This window comes from Hyperoodon ampullatus (genome assembly GCF_949752795.1).
Source record: "Hyperoodon ampullatus genome assembly, chromosome: 12".
NCBI classification, from domain to species: domain Eukaryota; kingdom Metazoa; phylum Chordata; class Mammalia; order Artiodactyla; family Ziphiidae; genus Hyperoodon; species Hyperoodon ampullatus.
Window position 1 is genome coordinate 85,936,675 of NC_136925.1, and position 18,843 is coordinate 85,955,517.

The 18,843-nt window shown below is 43.3% G+C and overlaps 1 protein-coding gene across 1 annotated transcript in view; it reads right to left on the reverse strand.

Moving 5' to 3' along the window:
- Positions 1–14,928: 14,928 nt before the first annotated feature.
- PDE10A (phosphodiesterase 10A) overlaps positions 14,929–18,843 on the reverse strand; it is a gene marked incomplete at both ends in the record, with an annotated part of 588,101 nt that continues 584,186 nt past the window's right edge. The window contains 2 exons of the mRNA XM_079716917.1: positions 14,929–15,046; positions 17,315–17,403. Of these exons, the coding sequence (XP_079573043.1) occupies positions 14,929–15,046; positions 17,315–17,403 (207 nt within the window). The remainder of the gene's footprint in view (positions 15,047–17,314; positions 17,404–18,843) is intronic.

The following is an 18,843-nucleotide window of genomic DNA, read 5'->3' on the forward strand; positions in this document are numbered from 1 at the left end:
CACCTTCCCACTGCAGCTGCTGAGGCTGGGAGTTGCCCTGGAGACAGACAAACATTCCAAGTCCCTCCCCCAGGGCTCCTCTGTTGCCGGGCAACCAGGGTACACAGCCCCCTGCCAAGGGATCTCTCCTCTGACCTCCTCACATGCCTCTGGCCTTCTTGAACAGGGAGTACTAGGTTTGCTTGCCTGTTTTCCTTTTAAAAATAAAACCCTTTTTGTGATTTGCAAAACATCAAAATGCCCTTGCACTCTTTAATTCCCTTCCGAAGCCCAGGAAGCCAAAGGTAAGTGACCTTTCGTTGGGCATCTTCTATGGAGATGTACAGATTGTACAGTGCACGGCCCATCCAACTGTACCTGGAGTTCTAGTGCATAGTAGGTGCCAGGCTCTAAATGATCATTTAGTCATTTTAGTGTTATTATGCCGAAGTTTCTAGTAGGAAATTGAGATCAGTTAGCAGGGAACAAAAGCATATAAATTCACGTTTGGCTGCAAAGTTGGTGCTTTTTCAACAGGCTACCCCATATGTCAAGGGAGGAAACTCTAAAACCCTCTAAGATTCTTATCTTTGAACACTGTATTCGATTTAAATTTCTTCCAGGCAGAGGGAATTCAGTGCAGTGGAATGCTGGCTCCTCTATTCTCAGGAGATGTCACGCTGAGCAGCCCTTACGACTCACCAGCTCCAGATGACAAAGGTGACAAATCTGACCTTACAGAATTGGGAGGATGAAGTCAGTGCCTGTGAAAGATTCAGGGCACATGGTATTTTTCTTTTCTTTCCACTGATGCTGGCCGGACACTTTAAATGTGAGCCTTTCTGAAACCATGAAGTTGTCATGACCCTAGCAAGCTCAGACAGCTCCCTAATCCGGTGTATTTGAATTTAACCTGGAAAAAGGTAACGAAAGTGTTTACTGATCTTCTCTCTCCAACGTTCACAGTATTTAGGCATCCAACCGTAACGAGAAATGCTGGCAGGAAGTGCCCACGTTACACGAGGCTAGCTAAGCATTGACCCAGGAGAGGAAAGTTCCCTCCTTCAGTTAATTATAAATTAAGAGCAAACGTGTGGCAATACAGGTTGCCATGTTACCAACTACTGGAGATGAAACAGTGAGCTCTTCTGTTCAGACCTGCTTAGTGGTTTAGTAAAAGGGCCGATTATTTTTGTAGACAGAGCACGCCACCTTTTCCACCCTGTAGGGGCAGGCAGTCAGGTGGCAGAGGTGTCCCTCCTCCACCCCACAGGAAGGCTGAAGCGACAGGGCTCCGAGGCCATGGTAGAGACAGTTGGGGGGTGTCAGCCCCGGCTGGTGGGCGGCCTCCAGGTTCAGCCAGGGCTCATTCTTCGTGGACATGCACAGTCTTGGTTTAGATAAGGAAGAAAACGATACATTTGTCCCCAAGACCTAAGTTTCTCCCAAGTCAAGTCTTATGGACACACATACAGTAAATTAACCTAACCCTTACACACTACAGTTCAGGGAGTCGTTGGTCAAATCAATAGCAAGCCTTAGAAGCCCACCTGCGGCTCTCCGATTGCTAAATATTTCAACGAAGTGTCTGAAGCAGAAATGTATTTAAGTATTACGTTATGGGCGCAACGAACGGATCTGCCAGAACCACAGGGGTCTTCCTGGAGGCCAGACGTCTGTGTAAGAATCAACAATGGCTCACCTTGGAGTTATTTCTACCGGGATGGATGGTCTATTTTGTGTTTCAGCTCTAGGTGGCGCTGGAGCACATCTTAAAACACGACGGAACGCAGGTGAGATGCAGCCGTCCCAGCTCCTGTCCGCGCATCCTCCATCCTACTCCGCGTCCAGAAAGAAAAAGAATATTGTCTGCTCTTGTCACTTTGCCAAGACTGCAGAGATGCACGATTTATTCCCTGAAGATTCAGAGTGGAAAAGAGACAGACAACTTAGGGGACGGACGCGGTGATCTGAGCTTTGCGGAGACCAGAGGAAAAGGCGCAGAAGAAGCAGTGGTCGAGGACCCCAGCCTGAAGTGCCGGGGGCGGGAGGAGAGCCTCGGGTGGGTCAGAACAGCCAATGGCTTGGAGAGGCAATTGGTCAAAAATAAACATTTTCCGTGATTAGAATTCATTGAGCAGAAATGGGCAAAGTTGAACCGACTTTTTAAACATCTTTGTGGCTCTCAGCTCTGGAGGCGTGAAACAGAGATGCCTAGAGGGAACTTGAGATTAGACGGAAATTACATGCCAGCCCGAGGGGGGAAGACGCGGAAATGTAGGGAGGCTGAGAGCTGCCGGGTGCACGGGGCAGCGTCAAGAGGGAAATTCTGTTTGGTCCCGCAGGTGGCAAGGAGTTGTTGGAAGAGTTTACACAGTAGAGAGGCGAGCACAGGTTTCCGTGTGAGAAGCATAACTCTGGTGCTGTACTGGAGACGGTGACGGGGCAGTAGTGAGAGTCAAGACGGGCATTTCCAGGTCCACACACTGAAAGGAGGGCTGGCTGCAAGTCCACCCCAGTCCCACCCCCTCCTGACGTGGAGGAAGGAGAGTCTCACCCATCAAAGGCCCACAGCGTGGGGTTTTGCGCTGCCTTGCGTGCTTGCCTTTTTGGGGTCCGCACCCCACCTGTGGGTCTTCCCCTCTGCCCCGCCTTTCTCTCCTTCTCCCTCCCTCCCTCCCTCCCTCCCTCCACCTGATGGAACATTTCCATCGGAAAAACAAATGTGCTCTCGTTTTTTCCAATCTAAATATATATAAAAGCAAACCTTTGCTGTGACTCCACTTCTTTCTAAGGCAAAGGCGCCCTCGCATTTATTATTACTTTTTTAACAACTTTATTGGAGTATAATTGCTTTACAATGGTGTGTTAGTTTCTGCTGTATAACAAAGTGAATCAGCTATAGGTAAACATTTATCCCCATGTCCCCTCTGTCTTGCGTCTCCCTCCCACCCTCCCTATCCCTCCCCTCTAGGTGGACACAAAGCACCAAGATGATCTCCCTGTGCTATGCGGCTGCTTCCCACTATCTATCTATTTTACACATGGTAGTGTATATATTTCCATGCCACTCTCTCACTTCATCCCAGATTACCCTTCCCCCTCCCCGTGTCCTCAAGTCCATTCTCTACATCTGCATCTTTATTCCTGTCCTGCCCCTAGGTTCTTCAGAACCTTTTTTTTAAGATTCTGTATATATGTGTTAGCATATGGTATTTTTATCTTTCTGACTTACTTCACTCTGTATGACAGACTCTACCTAGGTCCATCCACCTCACTACAAATAACTCAGTTGCGCTTCTTTTTATGGCTATTGTTGACAGAAAAGGTAGTAGTCAGAGAACATTGCAGGCAGGGCAGTGGACTACCTGCTGAGGTGGGAAGATGCAGCGGAGCAGCCGCCAGGGTGACCCATAACAGTCCTGTCTCCACGCAGCTCACACCTTCTCATGTACAGCCTTGACTCTGCCCTAACGGTGTTTTTCTGCAGCATCACTTTAGTTTTAAGTGGTATTTGAGGGTAAAGTCACTACAAGACCCCAAAAGGTTGGAAATGTGCTGTATGCCTTAAACGTACACAGTGCTAAATGTCCATTATATCCCAGTATAACTGAAGGAAAAATATTTTTTAAAGTGCCTGATGGGGCTTCCCTGGTGGCACAGTGGTTGAGAGTCCTCCTGCCGATGCAGGGGACGCGGGTTCGTGCCCCGGTCTGGGAAGATCCCACATGCTGCGGAGCGACTGGGCCCACAAATATTTTTAATGTTAGTGAAGTCTGATTGATCTATTTGTTTTATCGCTGATCGTTTTTGTGTCATATCTAAGCAACTGTTACCTACCCCAAGGTCACTTGATCAGGAATCTGCTAAAGTGCCACCTCATTAGAGATATCCCTCGCTGTCCCTCACCTCCTGCCCTGCTCTTCTTCGTTCCAGCTGTCCCCATTGGACACGTTATGTACTGTCTGCCTTGCTCACTCCTCATCCGCCTTTCCACACTTGCACGTACACTCCTTGAAAGCAGTGTTTCTCTTGTTTTCATTCATGGCTGGATGCCCAGTGCCTGGAACAGAGCCAGACTCACGGTCAGAATTCACCACAGCTGGGGAAGTGACAGCGGAGCTATTCGAGCGCCCGAGTGACAGCACCACTGGCCAAAGCCTCCGGAGCAGGGGCTCCGGGCAGCTGGCTTCTGCAGCGCATATTGGAAGGATGCAAAAGGGCCAAAACAAAAGGCAGCACACACAGAAAGAGCAGAGATCCAAGGAGGACTTTGTGAGCTGGAGAACTATTGACAAATAACAGTAAGTGCCCTGATGGAAGAAAGCACCATCTTGCTGTGAGGGTCCGTGTTATGTGTCAATGCCTGAGCTGCAGGGACCAGATATTTGGCTGAACAGAAGTCTCGGCACATCTGGGAGGCTGTCGCTGGATCAGGTGAGCACTGGAATCAGTACAGCATCAAGCGGATCACCTTCCCTAGTGGGGGTGGCCCCATCCAAGCTGCTGGGGGCCGGAATAGACAGAAGGCAGGGGTGGTGGGGTGGCTCCCTCTGCCTGACCCTGAGCCCGGACGCTGGTCTCCTCCTGCCCCTGGAATGAGACTGACACCATCGCTGCTCCTGGCTCTGAGGTCATAAGACTCAGACTAGAATTTAGAAGCTAAGCCACCAGCTCCCCTGGGTCCCCAGCTTGCAGGCAGCAGATGGTGGGGCTTGTCAACCTCCGTAATTGCGTCAGCCAATCCTTTATAATAAACGCCTGTGTGTGTGTGTGTGTGTGTGTGTGTGTGTGTGTGTGTGTGTGTGTTAGGGTCCTACACAGAAACAGAGCCAGCGGGATATATATAGACATTTGTACGTACGTCCAGACACGTGTAGGTGTATAGCCCATTGGCTCTGCTTCTCCGGGGAACCCTGACTCATACTCCTGGGCTGACTCAGTTGGACCGTGAATGTTAATAGGATATTGAATAAAAGTAGTACTTTTATTCTGAAAGAGAAGCAACTTTTACAAAGGGAATTTTAACACTACTCTGAGTGAGGAAACTCCGCCTTGGTGATAGCGCCGCATTATGATTCGTCAACACTGTGATGTAGAGACGCACATGTTCACTCTAGTAAATTCCATGTCACTCTCAGGCCGATGCTGGCAAAGTAGTAGTTGAATAAATCTCTAAACTATTGGAACGAAGAATTTGAAACCCCGAATAAGCTATATCAATATAGCGAAGACACATTTCAGTGGCCCTGAATTCAGTGAAAAAACAATGTAACTATTTTTCTAGAGCTGTATTTAACTTGCCTTGATTTCCTAATTTGTCCAATGTGGAAACTGAATTCAGGCATGATGGGGTCACTTGTACTAAACTTACTGTGTCCTGAAGTCCCTTGGGTTTTAAATCAGTCAAATTAAAAGCCTGTCTCCCTGCTCCATTCCACCTGAATTCTGGGTGTGGCTGCAGGGGGACCGGGGCAACGGGGTGGGTGCTGTCATGCGGGCTCAGGAGCGGGCTGTGCTGGGTTGTTGCCTGGTTGGGGGGCGAGTGGGGAGCTATGGCTGCTCTGTCCTGCCTGGTCCTTACCCATCTATCCTCAGTGATATCCCCTGAGCCAGTCTGTGCTCCTCTGGCTGGTTTCTCGGAGGCAATGTCCCTCCCCTTTACCCCCTAACCACCTGTGCTGCGGTCACAGGCAGGAGGTCCGCGGGTCTGTGACCCTCCCCTCAGAGCGGGGCTGTGACCCCCCCCCAGAGCTGGGCTGTGACACCCCCAGAGCGGGGCTGTGACCCTCCCCCGAGAGCGGGGCTGTGACCCCCAGAGCAGGGCGTGGGCTGCGTTCACCCGGTGGCCCAGGCAGCCCGCCCCGCAGGCTGATTTGAGGCTTCAGCTGCGACCTGCACCCTCTCTCCGAGCTCTAGGAGAAAAGTGGGCGCCAGGATCCTGTTGACCAGATTCCACTGAACTGGTCTGGGGTGAATCCCCCCCGCACGGTTCTCACCTGGTGGAGACGACATGCTGACACCTCGGCAGCTTTCTTCTCCACAGTCCGTCCTCCCCGGGGCCATGCGACCCTCAGTACCGGGACTGAACGGTCTGGAGACAACTCTTTTCAGCCAGATTGTCAGCTTATAAACACCCATAGAAGCGTTTCTCTTAAGACTGCATCTGAGTTTCCCCATGTGATTTTTCAACTCAACAGCTGAGTGCGGTTTCTCCCCTCTGAGTCCCCGTTCAGGTCCTCACCGAGGGAGGGCAGGGAGGGAGGCTTGCTTATGAAGCACCACGTGCTCTGGGGCCGGTCTTCACTGGCGCCTCCAAGGTTCCATGTGTCTAATTCGTCAAGAGGTGCCCTTTACCGGCAGGCAGTGAAGCCCGGCTCACCCAGGACGGCAGGGTGCTTGCGTGTGGGGCTCTGGACCTGGACGAGGCTAGCCTGCTTTCTCTTTCACCAGCTATTTAACTTCCTTGGGTTTCATTTTCCTCACCTTTAAATGGGGGCAATAGCATGCATAATTTATAGAATTATCGAATACTGAGTTGATCCAAGTAGTACCTAGAGGGCCAGGCACACAGTAAATGCTCAATATATGTTAACCTCTGCTATTTCCGTCTGGGCGTGGGGTGCATCCCTGTCCCGAGAGAGCACGGTCAGGAGGGAGCAGATCGCTGAGCGGGAGGAACGGAGATTCTTGAACAGACGAGGGAACAGTCGTGCCTCTCAGGATGTGCTCAGCAGAAGGGAGGCTATTCCAAGAGAGAGACCATTACGGGGCGTGCTCGTGAAAGGACACGTGGGAAGAGCCAAGAACAGGTGTGCCTCGGGATGACGGAGCCACGGAGACGGGAGGTGTAGGAGATGTACCCAGAGTGCCAGTTGATGAACCCCGACAGTTGGGTCTCTTGTAAGTACAGGCCCAGCAGAAGGCCACTGGCAAATTTCTACGGGGAGGATGTCGAGAATTGCACGGGCTCCTGAGCCAAGATACACTGTTTTAAATGAGACTAGCTTAGGCACAGGAGGCCAGAGAGCGTCCAGCTAGGTAACTGAAAGGTGGTATCTGTGTGGCTGCAAGTACAGAACTAGCGTCTCAGAAGAAAAATCATAAAGCTACAGATTTCAGGACAACTTTAGCAAAAGCTCTCTGGCAGCCAGAGCTGTCAGACAATGGTCTGGTTTGCATTATGGGAACGTGTCCTCCACCCCTGGAGCTGTGTCCACTTGGAGGACCATCTACCAGAGGTGGCGAGAGTAAGTGACCTCGAGTTGCTGGTGGAAGGTCAAACCAGTGGCCCTCAAGTCAAAACTCTGACAGTCATAGTTTCACACGGACAGAATTCAGTTACCAGGAAGGCTTAGGAAACAGGTGTTTTGATGCATGGCCTCTTTAGTTACTGCCAAGTTAAGCAGGTAAATGTTATTTTCTTAACGTACATTAATATAATAATGTATCTTAGTCATTCTGTGTGTTAAAATGTTTGACTTTTTTGTTGATGACTGAGCATTTACCCTATTCTAAGAATATCATTCTGAGCAAGAATTCTACCTAATTAATGACACGGACATCAACAAGGCCAACATTATCGAAATGTATACCGTTACCAAATAAACATTTGGAAGTTGGTGTTTCAGATAAATGCCTGGTTTTATTTTCTAGTCATTTTACTTTCTCCCCTCAACATCAATCAAGGAAAAATCTCACCCGGCTCCCTTTTACGTGATGGTGGAAGAGGGCCGTGGGGAGGGAGGAGAGGGGTGCAGGAACAGCTTATGGAGGCTTCTGTTTCATCAGGCTCCGGGTCCTCTTGCAAACTGCGTCATTTGTGTATTACTTGGAAGATTTAAAAAACTGTCTTGTTAAATACGTGAGATTCTCAGGTCAAAAAGTATGTAGTTTCCCTTTTGTCTCTCCCAGAACTGGGCCTCTGAAAACAGTCATCACAGGAGGGGACAAAGGCACAGCAAGTCACAGCAAGGTGACAGAAGGCCTCGGGAGGAAGGAAGACTTGTGTCCTGCCCTTGACTCCCAGCCGCCCCGCCCTGCATTTCCCGGAACATCAGGCGCCCGACACACTTGCTGAATAAATGTTTGCTTAATAGTGTGGTGTTTTTAGGGTTCCTTTGGTGTGGAAATAGCTCTTGGTTATGGTAAGTCTGATGGAAAAGTCAAACCTGTGTAATAAAGATAAGGGTTCAAATTCAAATCAGCTTTACAGAGAACCAGTCTGCAAGCTCAATTACCAAATAAGTTTCTGGAGATATTAGCTCATGAAATTTATTTTTAACACAGTAAACATTTGATACAGTGTCACAGGAAATGAATATTGAACAAAAATCCTGTCTACAACATGCACAGTGCTGTGCATTCAGAAAGCAGTCCATCAATAAGAGTTTGGTGTGCAGAATTCCATTTGAAGGTCTTTCTATGTTCGTCTAATTAACAAGGCCGTGGATACCCATGTTTAACAATGCAACAAGTCTTTATTCCAAGAAACATTTATTTCATTCACTCTCAAATGTAGCTCTCATATGTTTTTGGTTAGAGAGGGTCTTGGGATGCGATTCAGCTTTAACTTTCTGGTCTTAAATATTTACCATTTCCCTGCCCACCTGATGGCAAGCGGAAAGCCAAATAAACACCGTTACGTTAAGTGGAGTTTTAAAGATGAAGCCATGAGGATACTGATCACGGTTTAAAGATTATGTGAGTTTAGCTGAGAACATTTTTTCTTCCTAGCAGAGAGAATCCCAGCGCTTAGTGTAAACACGCCCACCCCGTGCAGACCTTCCCACTCCTAAGCCATGTGGGCTTGGACTGGTCCTGGGAGCCCAGCTAGTGGGGAAGCTGCTTCAGGAACCAGCCTTGGCACTGGGGCTCATGAGTTTCGTAACATGAAGCAGTCTTTCTAAAAGACCACACTTTTCCCAGAGAGTCTTTTCACTTTTAAAATTACACAGTGGAGTTAATACAAATCATCCTGTAAAATGTAGCGTTTTAGGTTGTCTCATCCTTTCTGCTAGAAAATGGCTGAAGCAAACATATCACGTTGCTCCAGTGTGAACTTGGTCTCTCCTCTGCAGACGAGGCCTGGAGTGTTTGCACATGAACTTTTATGAAGCTGCAAAGATCTCTTACCTTCCCCACACGTGAGAACAAATGATAAACGTGAAAGGTGATATTTTAAAAACTCTTGTATTCAATTATTCACACCGAAGGATAGCCATTAAAATTATGAACATCTCTACATATATTTCATGTATCATACATATATATATATACTTTAAATGTATAATTACATATCAACAAAGGTCTCTTGCTGCTCTAAGCATGTAAGTAAAACAAAGATTTTGCAAAGTAATACCCATATATGCATATATACTGGCTGTTTGAATTATGAATTTATTTACAACTTGCCTAGGTTATAATCAGTGATTATTGTTATATTATACAAACATGACAGTAAAGGTTTCTTTTAAATACAAAGACAGCAAATGAATACATGAAAAAATTACACACATGTACAATATTTATAATTTATAAATGCAAAGTTAAGACCTCTTTAAATTATTGCACTTGTGCATGTTACAAAGTTTTTATATGTCGTACATATAAAATATTTTTAAATTTATAACCTATTAACTGTAATGAAGTTGGATATTGTTAACTCAAAATTCCTTCTCCTTCCAAAAGTGAGCCCATTAAAACTTTGGATACAGATCCATCGACTCTACAAATCAGCTTATTATGAGCATTATATTTTTGACAGCTTGTAACCTGTATTCCACTCCAGCAGCTTCTGGTCAGCAAGGAGATTATCACCAGCAAACTCTTAGTTGCCTTGGCTAGGCAGGGATAGAGGATCTCCTTTGTTCATAAGGACTTAAAAAAAAAAAAAGTCACCTCTTCTTTTCAGAAAGAGTCAAGATGCTGCATTTCTACAAATTTTGGTAACTGTTTCACAGTGTTCTGGGCACGCACACCTTTTCCAGTGGGTCACTGGGTGGGTTCTGGTGAATAGGTGGGGGGCATGGTATAGAAACACCTTTTACAACTACATCTACTCTCAGTGTGCACACTAAGTGAATATAAAGGGCATACACCATACAACAGGTCATATGGAAAAGAGTGTCTCCACATGTCGTTTACACAGTATATTTGAGATACGGCACAAGACTGGGAACTAAAGAAAAAACAAAAGCTGCAATGCCCAGGATAGGATGATATTTTAGGTGGTCTAGGGTACTGGATAACACAATTTTAAAACTTATCCTGCAATAGGAATAAAACCTTTCCACTTAAGCTTCAGTGAATGTACGGTTCCTCAAAAATATTAGCTGAAACTTGATGTGTGGAAACCGACTACCCTAATTGGCAAGCGTGATCTGGCTGGAAGTTTCAGCCTGGGTCCTGGGGTAACGCTAACCCGTGCCCAGCAGAGGTACACGCAGGTCTGCACCCTCTCAGGGCGGTCAGCTCTGCAGGACCCTCCACGGTCAGTCAGAGAAGGGAAAAGCTTAGAGTTCGGGTGAAGGTAGTAATGCTTCTTTGGATTTCAAACGTGTTTCTTGTCTTTCACTTTGTCCCATCTTTTCAATTTAGAACCAGAACAGCATTAAAACTGTTTTCTTCCTTTTTTTCTATTCTTGTCATTACATAAATGTATCTAGTGCTTCAGACAACCAAAATATCCAGTAAAAAAAAAAAAAAAAAAAAAAAAAAGACAAAAAACAAAAAGTGTAAGCACTGCATTGGGTATCACTAATTTAAACTTAAGTGTTTAAAGAAATTGGCAAAATGTGTATCAGGATAAATACTTAATGCAAAGGTAAAAATATACTAGCCATGCACTACAGACAAGCCTGGGGAAACCATCACTGACAGCATACTCGGTTAATTTACATTTTGCAGTGATTTTAAAATCAGATTAATACTTGCAATAGAAGGGATACACTAAGGTGACTAAATGAATATGTTTTTAAAGAATTAAATCCTGAATAAAATCAGCAAAGTGTAGAAAGCAAATACATTTGAAATATACAAAGATAGAAGTGATTTTCAAAATCTAAGTCATGCATATGTACCTGAAAAACCCAACAAAATCACATCATAATCAATGTCACAGTTTTTGGAAGTTCTTGCAAAAAAGACTGAATCTGAACAGTTCATCAGTTATGGTCACAAGGGTGACTGTGAATGAAATAAAATAAGGGATAGAAATCTGATAAGGAGAGAATGATCCTAACTCATTCCACTTGATAAAATTAACCATGGATGTGTCCCTTGAAATGTTTTTAATTATAGTTAAGTAAGAAAGCAAAACAATGAGTATATGAATGAAGAAGTAAAATTACAAAATTTAAAATAAAGGCACAGGCCAAGGCATGGTGAATCACTTAGTCCTATTAAAACTCAAATCTTTACTCTGGGTTAAAAGACCAGCAACATAATACTCAAAACTAAATCTATTAAGCAATCCAGGAAGCTAAGGATTTATGCATCTATGTGTATCATGTACATGTACAAACATAGCTACTGTGCTTGAATATACCAAGAAAGCAAAATTCACTGAGGTTGATTGCATAAAATAAAGAAAGCATAATATCTGAAAAGCATGCTAAAAAGAGGAAACCTACACTGAACAAATCTAGTTCTGAGTTAGCTCTGTTTTTGCTGCTGTGAGAACAAGTCACCCCGAGGAGCACCGTGATTGTCTGCACAGATGCTTTTCCATTGAGAGAAGAGTCAGGATGGAGGACAACGGTGTGTGACAAATTCAAAACCTGGTCTCTCTTCCAACATTGGTTTCTCACGTGCTTCTCAGAAATAACTAAAGTTGGGAAATGGATCACAATTCCTGCCCTAGTAAAAGGTTCATTTTTGAGAATTCCTTTCCACATTAATTGCATTTAAGATTTTCTATTTAATTAAATCACAACTAGTAATTAATCAGATACTTGCATTTTTTAGAATTTTATTCCGCTGCCCAAGTTCAATAGTTCACGTTGTTAGCATGCATTTCCAAGAAAATTTCTAGTTAAAAAATATATTTACTGTCTCTGAATGGAATAATTGCATTTGATGATAAAACTGTATCTATTATAAATCAGCACAACCAATAAAAATTTTGCAAATCAAATATTCTACATATACTCACAGCTGGTTACCAAATTTATACTGAACAGGGAAACTTTGGCCCAATATAAAATACCACTTTAAGGAGAAACTCATCAAAACTTTTGGCGATAAAAACCATCTGCCCTTTAAAGAAAAAATCTGGGGAAAAGACAAAACAGAACTCAAAAGCGTGTCTGCTAAATAAATCTGCCGAGATACAAGATACTCCTAACTGTGTGTTTTCCAAAACAGATTGTTAACTAAATATCACTGCATCTGAGGCCCTTTCATTTTAGGTAAATCTATGATTCCTAAGTCAATCTTACACATGATAAAAGTAATAGTAACAGTTTACATTAGAATACAGTCCTTTGTTCAAACTTTGCTTCTATTATGACTATTTCACAAGAAATCAACCAACCAATAACTCCATACACGTTTCTTTGGGAAACTACTGTTCAAAGTACAGGTCACATAATGCAATACACCTGGGTGTGCCAAAATAAGATACTTTTCTCTAATAATCATGTCAGAACAGCAACCTTAAAAATGCAAGAATAGCCATAGCATTCCCTCCCCCATGACTGTTGTCTCTTTCAAGAAGCAGAATTCATGCACTCTTTTAAAATCCTTTTAATTAAACAATAGTCTTCAGTGATATTTCCTTCCCCCTTGCAATTCAGTCTCCAGGTTCAGTTAGATGACCTAAGTAAGTTTTGTGATTAAAGTTGAATCTCATGGGTCCAGTTTCATACATTTGGCTGTAGGAAGTTTGGATGTATGCAACTTTTTAGAATTCAGTTCTGTGAATACATGAACATGAGAAAGGACTCTTTCTAGTCAGCTCTATATCAAACCATATACATTTTCCAACATGAAAAATCACTTTTTGAAGAATGGGGCTGACTTTTACTTTTCACAGATGTGTTTGCATCTCTCTCCCTTTCTCTCTCTCACACATATATGTGTGTGTATCTACATACATGTGTGTACCTACATGAATGTCTATGTGTGCACAGCTACATACATCCGTGTGTGTGTGTGTGTGTGTGTATCTAGCCACAGTGGTATTCTGTCTCCTTTGTTATTTCATTTTACCTCATACTGTATAATTATAATAGCAAATGGAGCTCCATGTAAGGAAGATGGCGACTTTCAGAAGCCCATAAGGAAACTGAACACGCAGTGGTAATTTTAAAATAAGAACTATGTTTATGTATAGCTAACTCTGCTGCAACACAAATAAACCATATTATAGAAACACCTGATTTCATCATTTTTGCAAAAACCAAGCTCATATGAAAAACAATGTGTATAGTATTGGATATGTAGAAGAATATTTTTCAAAAGTTATTTTGTTGAAAGTACTATTCCAGTTTCCTGCTTTGAGAATCATGGATAAGCCATTTGTTACGGCTCAGCCTAGCACTTCTGAGACTCTAATTCCTTCAGGTCGGGACTAGCACAGCTTCGGAGGTTACCATGTCATTGTGCTAAAAATCTTTAAAGCATTAATATGCACCAGAAGTGACTGGTTTGTAATCCTTGTAGGAGGGGGTCCAGACTATTACTTTTGCATATTTTTTCAAAACATTTACATTGTAGAGTAATATGAGCCTATCAAAACTGATACAGGAGAGGCTATGCAGACGCAGGTGTCTCTGTAGATATTCAATCTTGAGCAGAGCAAAGAGAACAGAGATGGGCCCCAATGCAGCTGCCGAGGGCAGAGAGCTTACAAAAGACCATGCAGAGTGCGAGCACGAGGGGAGTACAAACAGGAGATGAATGAGCGGCTCGCAGTGAAGACTCCCGGAGGCTTAAACGTTATGGTTTAATTGATATTAGGAGAAATGTATGGTCTTGTAATTAAATAATTTGTAGAACAACCCTTTCACTTTGAATGTGAGTTTAAGATTTTGCAATGACATCAAGTGAAAACACAAAAGAATCATTGTTAAAAATCCACGTTTTACATCCGTAAGAATTGTCTGTTGAAAAAAAATTGTATGCCTTGCTTTTATTTTGTTCTTTATGTAAAGGGTTTAGGAAATTTGCCAAGAAGACTACAATAAAGAAAAAAATAAAGAAAAAATATTCTCTGACATTTTTTGAATTGATACTTGGATTTCTGAGATTTAGTATGATGTATACCTGCATCTCGTTTCAAGAGGATAGAAAATCTGCTTCCTTTAGTGTTAAATTTATTCATCTAAGCTCTTTAGTATAAGCTTACAGAATATGCTTTAAGTCCACCTAACTTTTAATTCATGAGGCTCTGAAGAAGAATCGATTTTCCCACACTGATTGCAGAAAGGCGTTTCTTACTCTGTAACCTCGATGCCACGTGTCTGAGGCTGTCTGCTATGATTCACGCTAATTACAAGTAGGTCACACATGAACATCCACAAGAGTAACATGTAAAAGTTCCTATTTATAACCAACAACATCAAAGCAACACTGGTGTGAAAGTCAAAGTACAATATCCTAATAGTACCGTTTTAACCCTCACTGGAAAGATACAGTGGAAAAGTACCCCTTCCGAATAATTCTCCGTTTCCATTAAGGCCTCAGCTCTATTAGCCCATTAGAAAAGGCCAGTTCACAAGGAGTCACTGGGGCTGCGGATTTCTGGTCCTGGCTGATCACCGTCTGTGACACAGTACAGAGGAGGCTGGCAGGGAGACGTCTGCTGGATGTGTTTACTTGATGGTACCTTCTTGAAGAGGTCTGCATCCCAGTTACCAGGTGTAGGTTCCCCCCACAAAAATAAAAGGAAGAAAAGTCAAAGAAGCAAGATGAACGTCTTCAGGTGGGAGGGCTCAGGGGCGGACATCAGTCATCGATCTTCACGGGCAGCTTCTCCGAGGTCCCCTGGGCCGCCGGCGGGTTCGAGATCCACACGGCACTCTCCTCCCCTCGAATCACCTTCTCCCACTGGCTCAGGTTATTCCTGGAATAAGAGATACAGCAACAGGGGCTGTTTCAGAGAGAATTTCTGGACTCTGTCCCAACAATTATCCGCACCATCCTGTGGCATAACTCAGCCTGATGGCTTTTGGGTGTCGTTTTGACTCTGGTGACCTTGATTATAACCAGCTTGCAGGCTCCCAGCCTGTCCCCCGACTCGGCACCACAGCTCAGTCTCCTCAGAGGAGCCTCAACCACCAAAGCCCCATCCCACCAGCTCGTTTCTTAGCTGGGATTCACTGGAAAGGGGACTGAGCTGACGGGTGACCACCGAGGACACGCGGGATGGGAGGAAAGGGTGGGAGGGGGCCTGGAGCCGCAAGTTCATCCACCAATGACACCTCCGGCCAGGTCTTCCCACCCCATGGGGGGAAGTGTGTGTCCCCCCAGGGCGGCTCCATCCCCTTCACCCCACACACGAGACCGGGGAGAAGTCTTATTTTGAACACCGTGTCATGTATTAGAAAGGCACCATAAGTTACACCTGCTACAAACTTTTGAAATTTCCTCATTACGAGGTTGTATTTGTGCTCCGGTGGCCTCTAGTCTCAAACACAGCCGCACTCCCCCACCTCCTGTCTTCCCCTCTCAGTATCTGCAGCTCAAGGGTTGCAGCCTCCTCCTCTCCACCGATGGTGTGAGAACTCCCTCTGCCTGACCGCCACCCTGCTGGCCCAGCTAACCTCGCAGAGGCCTCATCAACATTCTCCACTTTGCACCTTGCTTTCTCACACGCAAAGTCAAAATCAGAAGGGAACCTTAGCATTAGCAAACACAAAGTTCATGCAAAGCAGACCTGCTAAGATACCTTTGGACAAAAGAAACCCCTAAAATATAACCTGAAAAATGTAACGCTTTAGCTTTTGTCCTATGTCATCAGGTATCATTTTCCCAGAACCTGAAGAGATTTTTTGATATATTGGGAAAAAAAAAACACCCACTAACTTTGTTGTGTTTCCTTGGATACAATGATACATGATGAATTTTTCAAGTTTTAATCATATTGAAATGGCCTTTAAGGGATTATGCGGTTTAGCCAAGTCCACAGTAGCAAGAAGGCATCAAAACTGCTGAGACAGCTGAATAACAATCCCAGAGCTTGATAATAATAGCAAGCGTTCATTCTGCTGGTTCTAAATATTTAGTGCAAATACAGAGAATTTTTGGACAAAAAGAACTTCTGAGTAATGCCTGCATCTATTTTTTTTTTTTTTTTTTTTTTTTTACAACATGCTGCTTGGATTTCAATTGATATTCTCTTTTTGCTTTGGTGGGACATTCATTTTTCCAACCTGACTCTATCAAGAATGAATACTCACTCACACTCCAAACTGTCCACATGGCTGAGCCCTTAGGGAATAAGATAATATTTTCAGAAACTAGCTACTGATTAAGGTCAGTGATGGTGCAACAAAATACACTGGGATGTTCTGTTCATCTCCACAGGAGCAGAGAAGAAAGAGAATCACTTAAATAGGAAAAAGCAGGATCTTTTAAAAATTTTCTTGCTTGTTAGTTTGTTTTCCTTAAAGAATGAGCTCATCAGATAAGTTTCCACAGCAGAGAATGGGAGCACGCTAAATCCTCGGATTTTGTTTACAAATATCTCGTCACATGTCTGTTCTCCCCTCAAAGGTGCATCTACTCCAGCCCCTCAGTGTAGTTCTGGCTGGGTGGTTAGAAAAATCGTGTCGAAACCAATTCCCCTGCAGAGAATCAACTCACACAGCCGTTGTTCAACACCGTTCGCCTTCCCCAAAGGAATTTCCTTTCAAAGTAAGATGAAAATCTTAAAAAATTTCCAACGTTCTTAGCAGAGTTTAGCCCTCCAAAAAGATGATGAGAGGACACAGAGAAATCTGAACTAGAACAGATCAACTGTTGATGGCTTGCATTTCTTCTGGGAAGAAAATGAAACTTAAAGAAGATGCCATTCAAGATTCCATCTCTTCCATTCAAACGATAAACTGTGTGATTTAAACTGGGTGCCTTTCCAAACCAGCAGCCCAGAAAAGATATTATTGTCTTCTTCAAAACAGCATTGGGCAGGGATCTCTGAGTGATAAGAACGAACAAACAAACAAAACTTCAAAACTTTATGAATAAATACTCTTGATGTATACTTGTTACATAGGCAAACACACAGCCCATTTATTGTAAACTGTAGTGAAGACACATATACTTGGAGATAAAACCCTATACATTCTTACCTTTTAAAAAATAGCATCACAGGTTGAACTACTGTGCATACCTGCAGGCTTTCAGGAGAGGCTCTGTGGGCGGGAAGATCTGGGTGAGAGTGGTGTAGCAGGGAATGGCCACGGCATTGTAGAATCCAAGCTGCCTCAGCGCAAAAACCACGGACAAGAAACACAATTGCACATTAGCAATTCTAGTAACACTATATTCCTCAAGTGAATTTTCTACTCCTCAAGCCTACCTAAAAAACGAAATGTTCCGGTTTTGCTAAGTAATCTTTGGCTCAAGGAACACTACTGCAGATTACAGTTAAAAATTCATTAAAATACATTCACAAAATAAAACATAAAAATTTAAAACATAAAAAGAAGTTAATCTAAAACCCAAGTACAATATTCAATGGGATTCTATTTATAGATTAGTTATAACTCAGGTCCTATTTTTATCTCTGGTTAAATTTAGTACTTTAAGTATTAAGCATCTCAAAGTCAAATCTGCTATTCTTCTACATGGGGGATTCTTCACCAACTTAATATTCAGGAATCACCCACTGTTGGGTGTCTTGTTTGTTACTCTTAGCTTTGGTACCTCATTTGGTTTACTGAAATTTTCTTCATCTCCTCCCTCCCTTTTTTTGACCTACGACAAATCTCACTGACTTTATCATAGCACTCTCAGGTAAGAGCTCTCTCAATATGTCAGAATTTAAAGTTTTTAATCTGTGATACTTTAAAAAAATATATTAAAGATTTTATTAGGAATTATTCTGGGCCACTGTGCACATAAGTGATGCTGGCCCCGACTGGCCTTTGAAGGCCACATGGAAAAGAGCTGCTGGATGATTAACCAGAGAACACAGACTGTCTGGCTACAAATAACTGCCCTAATGGTTGACAACATGTACAAGATAAAACTGGCTCCTTAGATAAAGTGACGGGCAAGCCATGACTTACCAGTTTCTTAACTGAATTTTGGTGAGACACACCAAGGAATATAGAAGAGTCAAATCTACTTGGTTCCTTTCTGCTTTCTCCTGTTGTAAAGTCTATCATCATAGTCACCTTGCTAGAATAAATGCATTTTCATTTTTAACTTTACAGTTCATGCACAGACTTTCTTATGTCAATATTTTGCAGATGCCATGAAGCAGAAGGTCTCGAGAGAGAGACTAATTATTGGGAAGTAGAGTCTTTTATTTTTATGGCAAAGAATAATTTCATAGTAATCTCAAGTCAGAAGCAATATATTTGGTAAAATACTAGCTGATCACAGAAATATTTTATTTAAAATTCTCTAATACTATAAATGGATCTGGAATTTTGGCAGAAACATACTACTCTTAATGAAATAACATGAGAACAAAGTTCATTCCCTGACAACATCTTCAGTAGTCTTATGTACCCTATTGGGATGACTGCTCAACTATTTACAAGGAAAAGCTAACATCATCAACTCCCTATCTTATCCATATAACAAGATAAATTCCAAATGAATTAACAAATTAAATATAAAGTGATGAAATAAAAAAAATAACTGAAGAAAATATAGACAAATGTTTATATAATCTCAGGGTGGGACAGG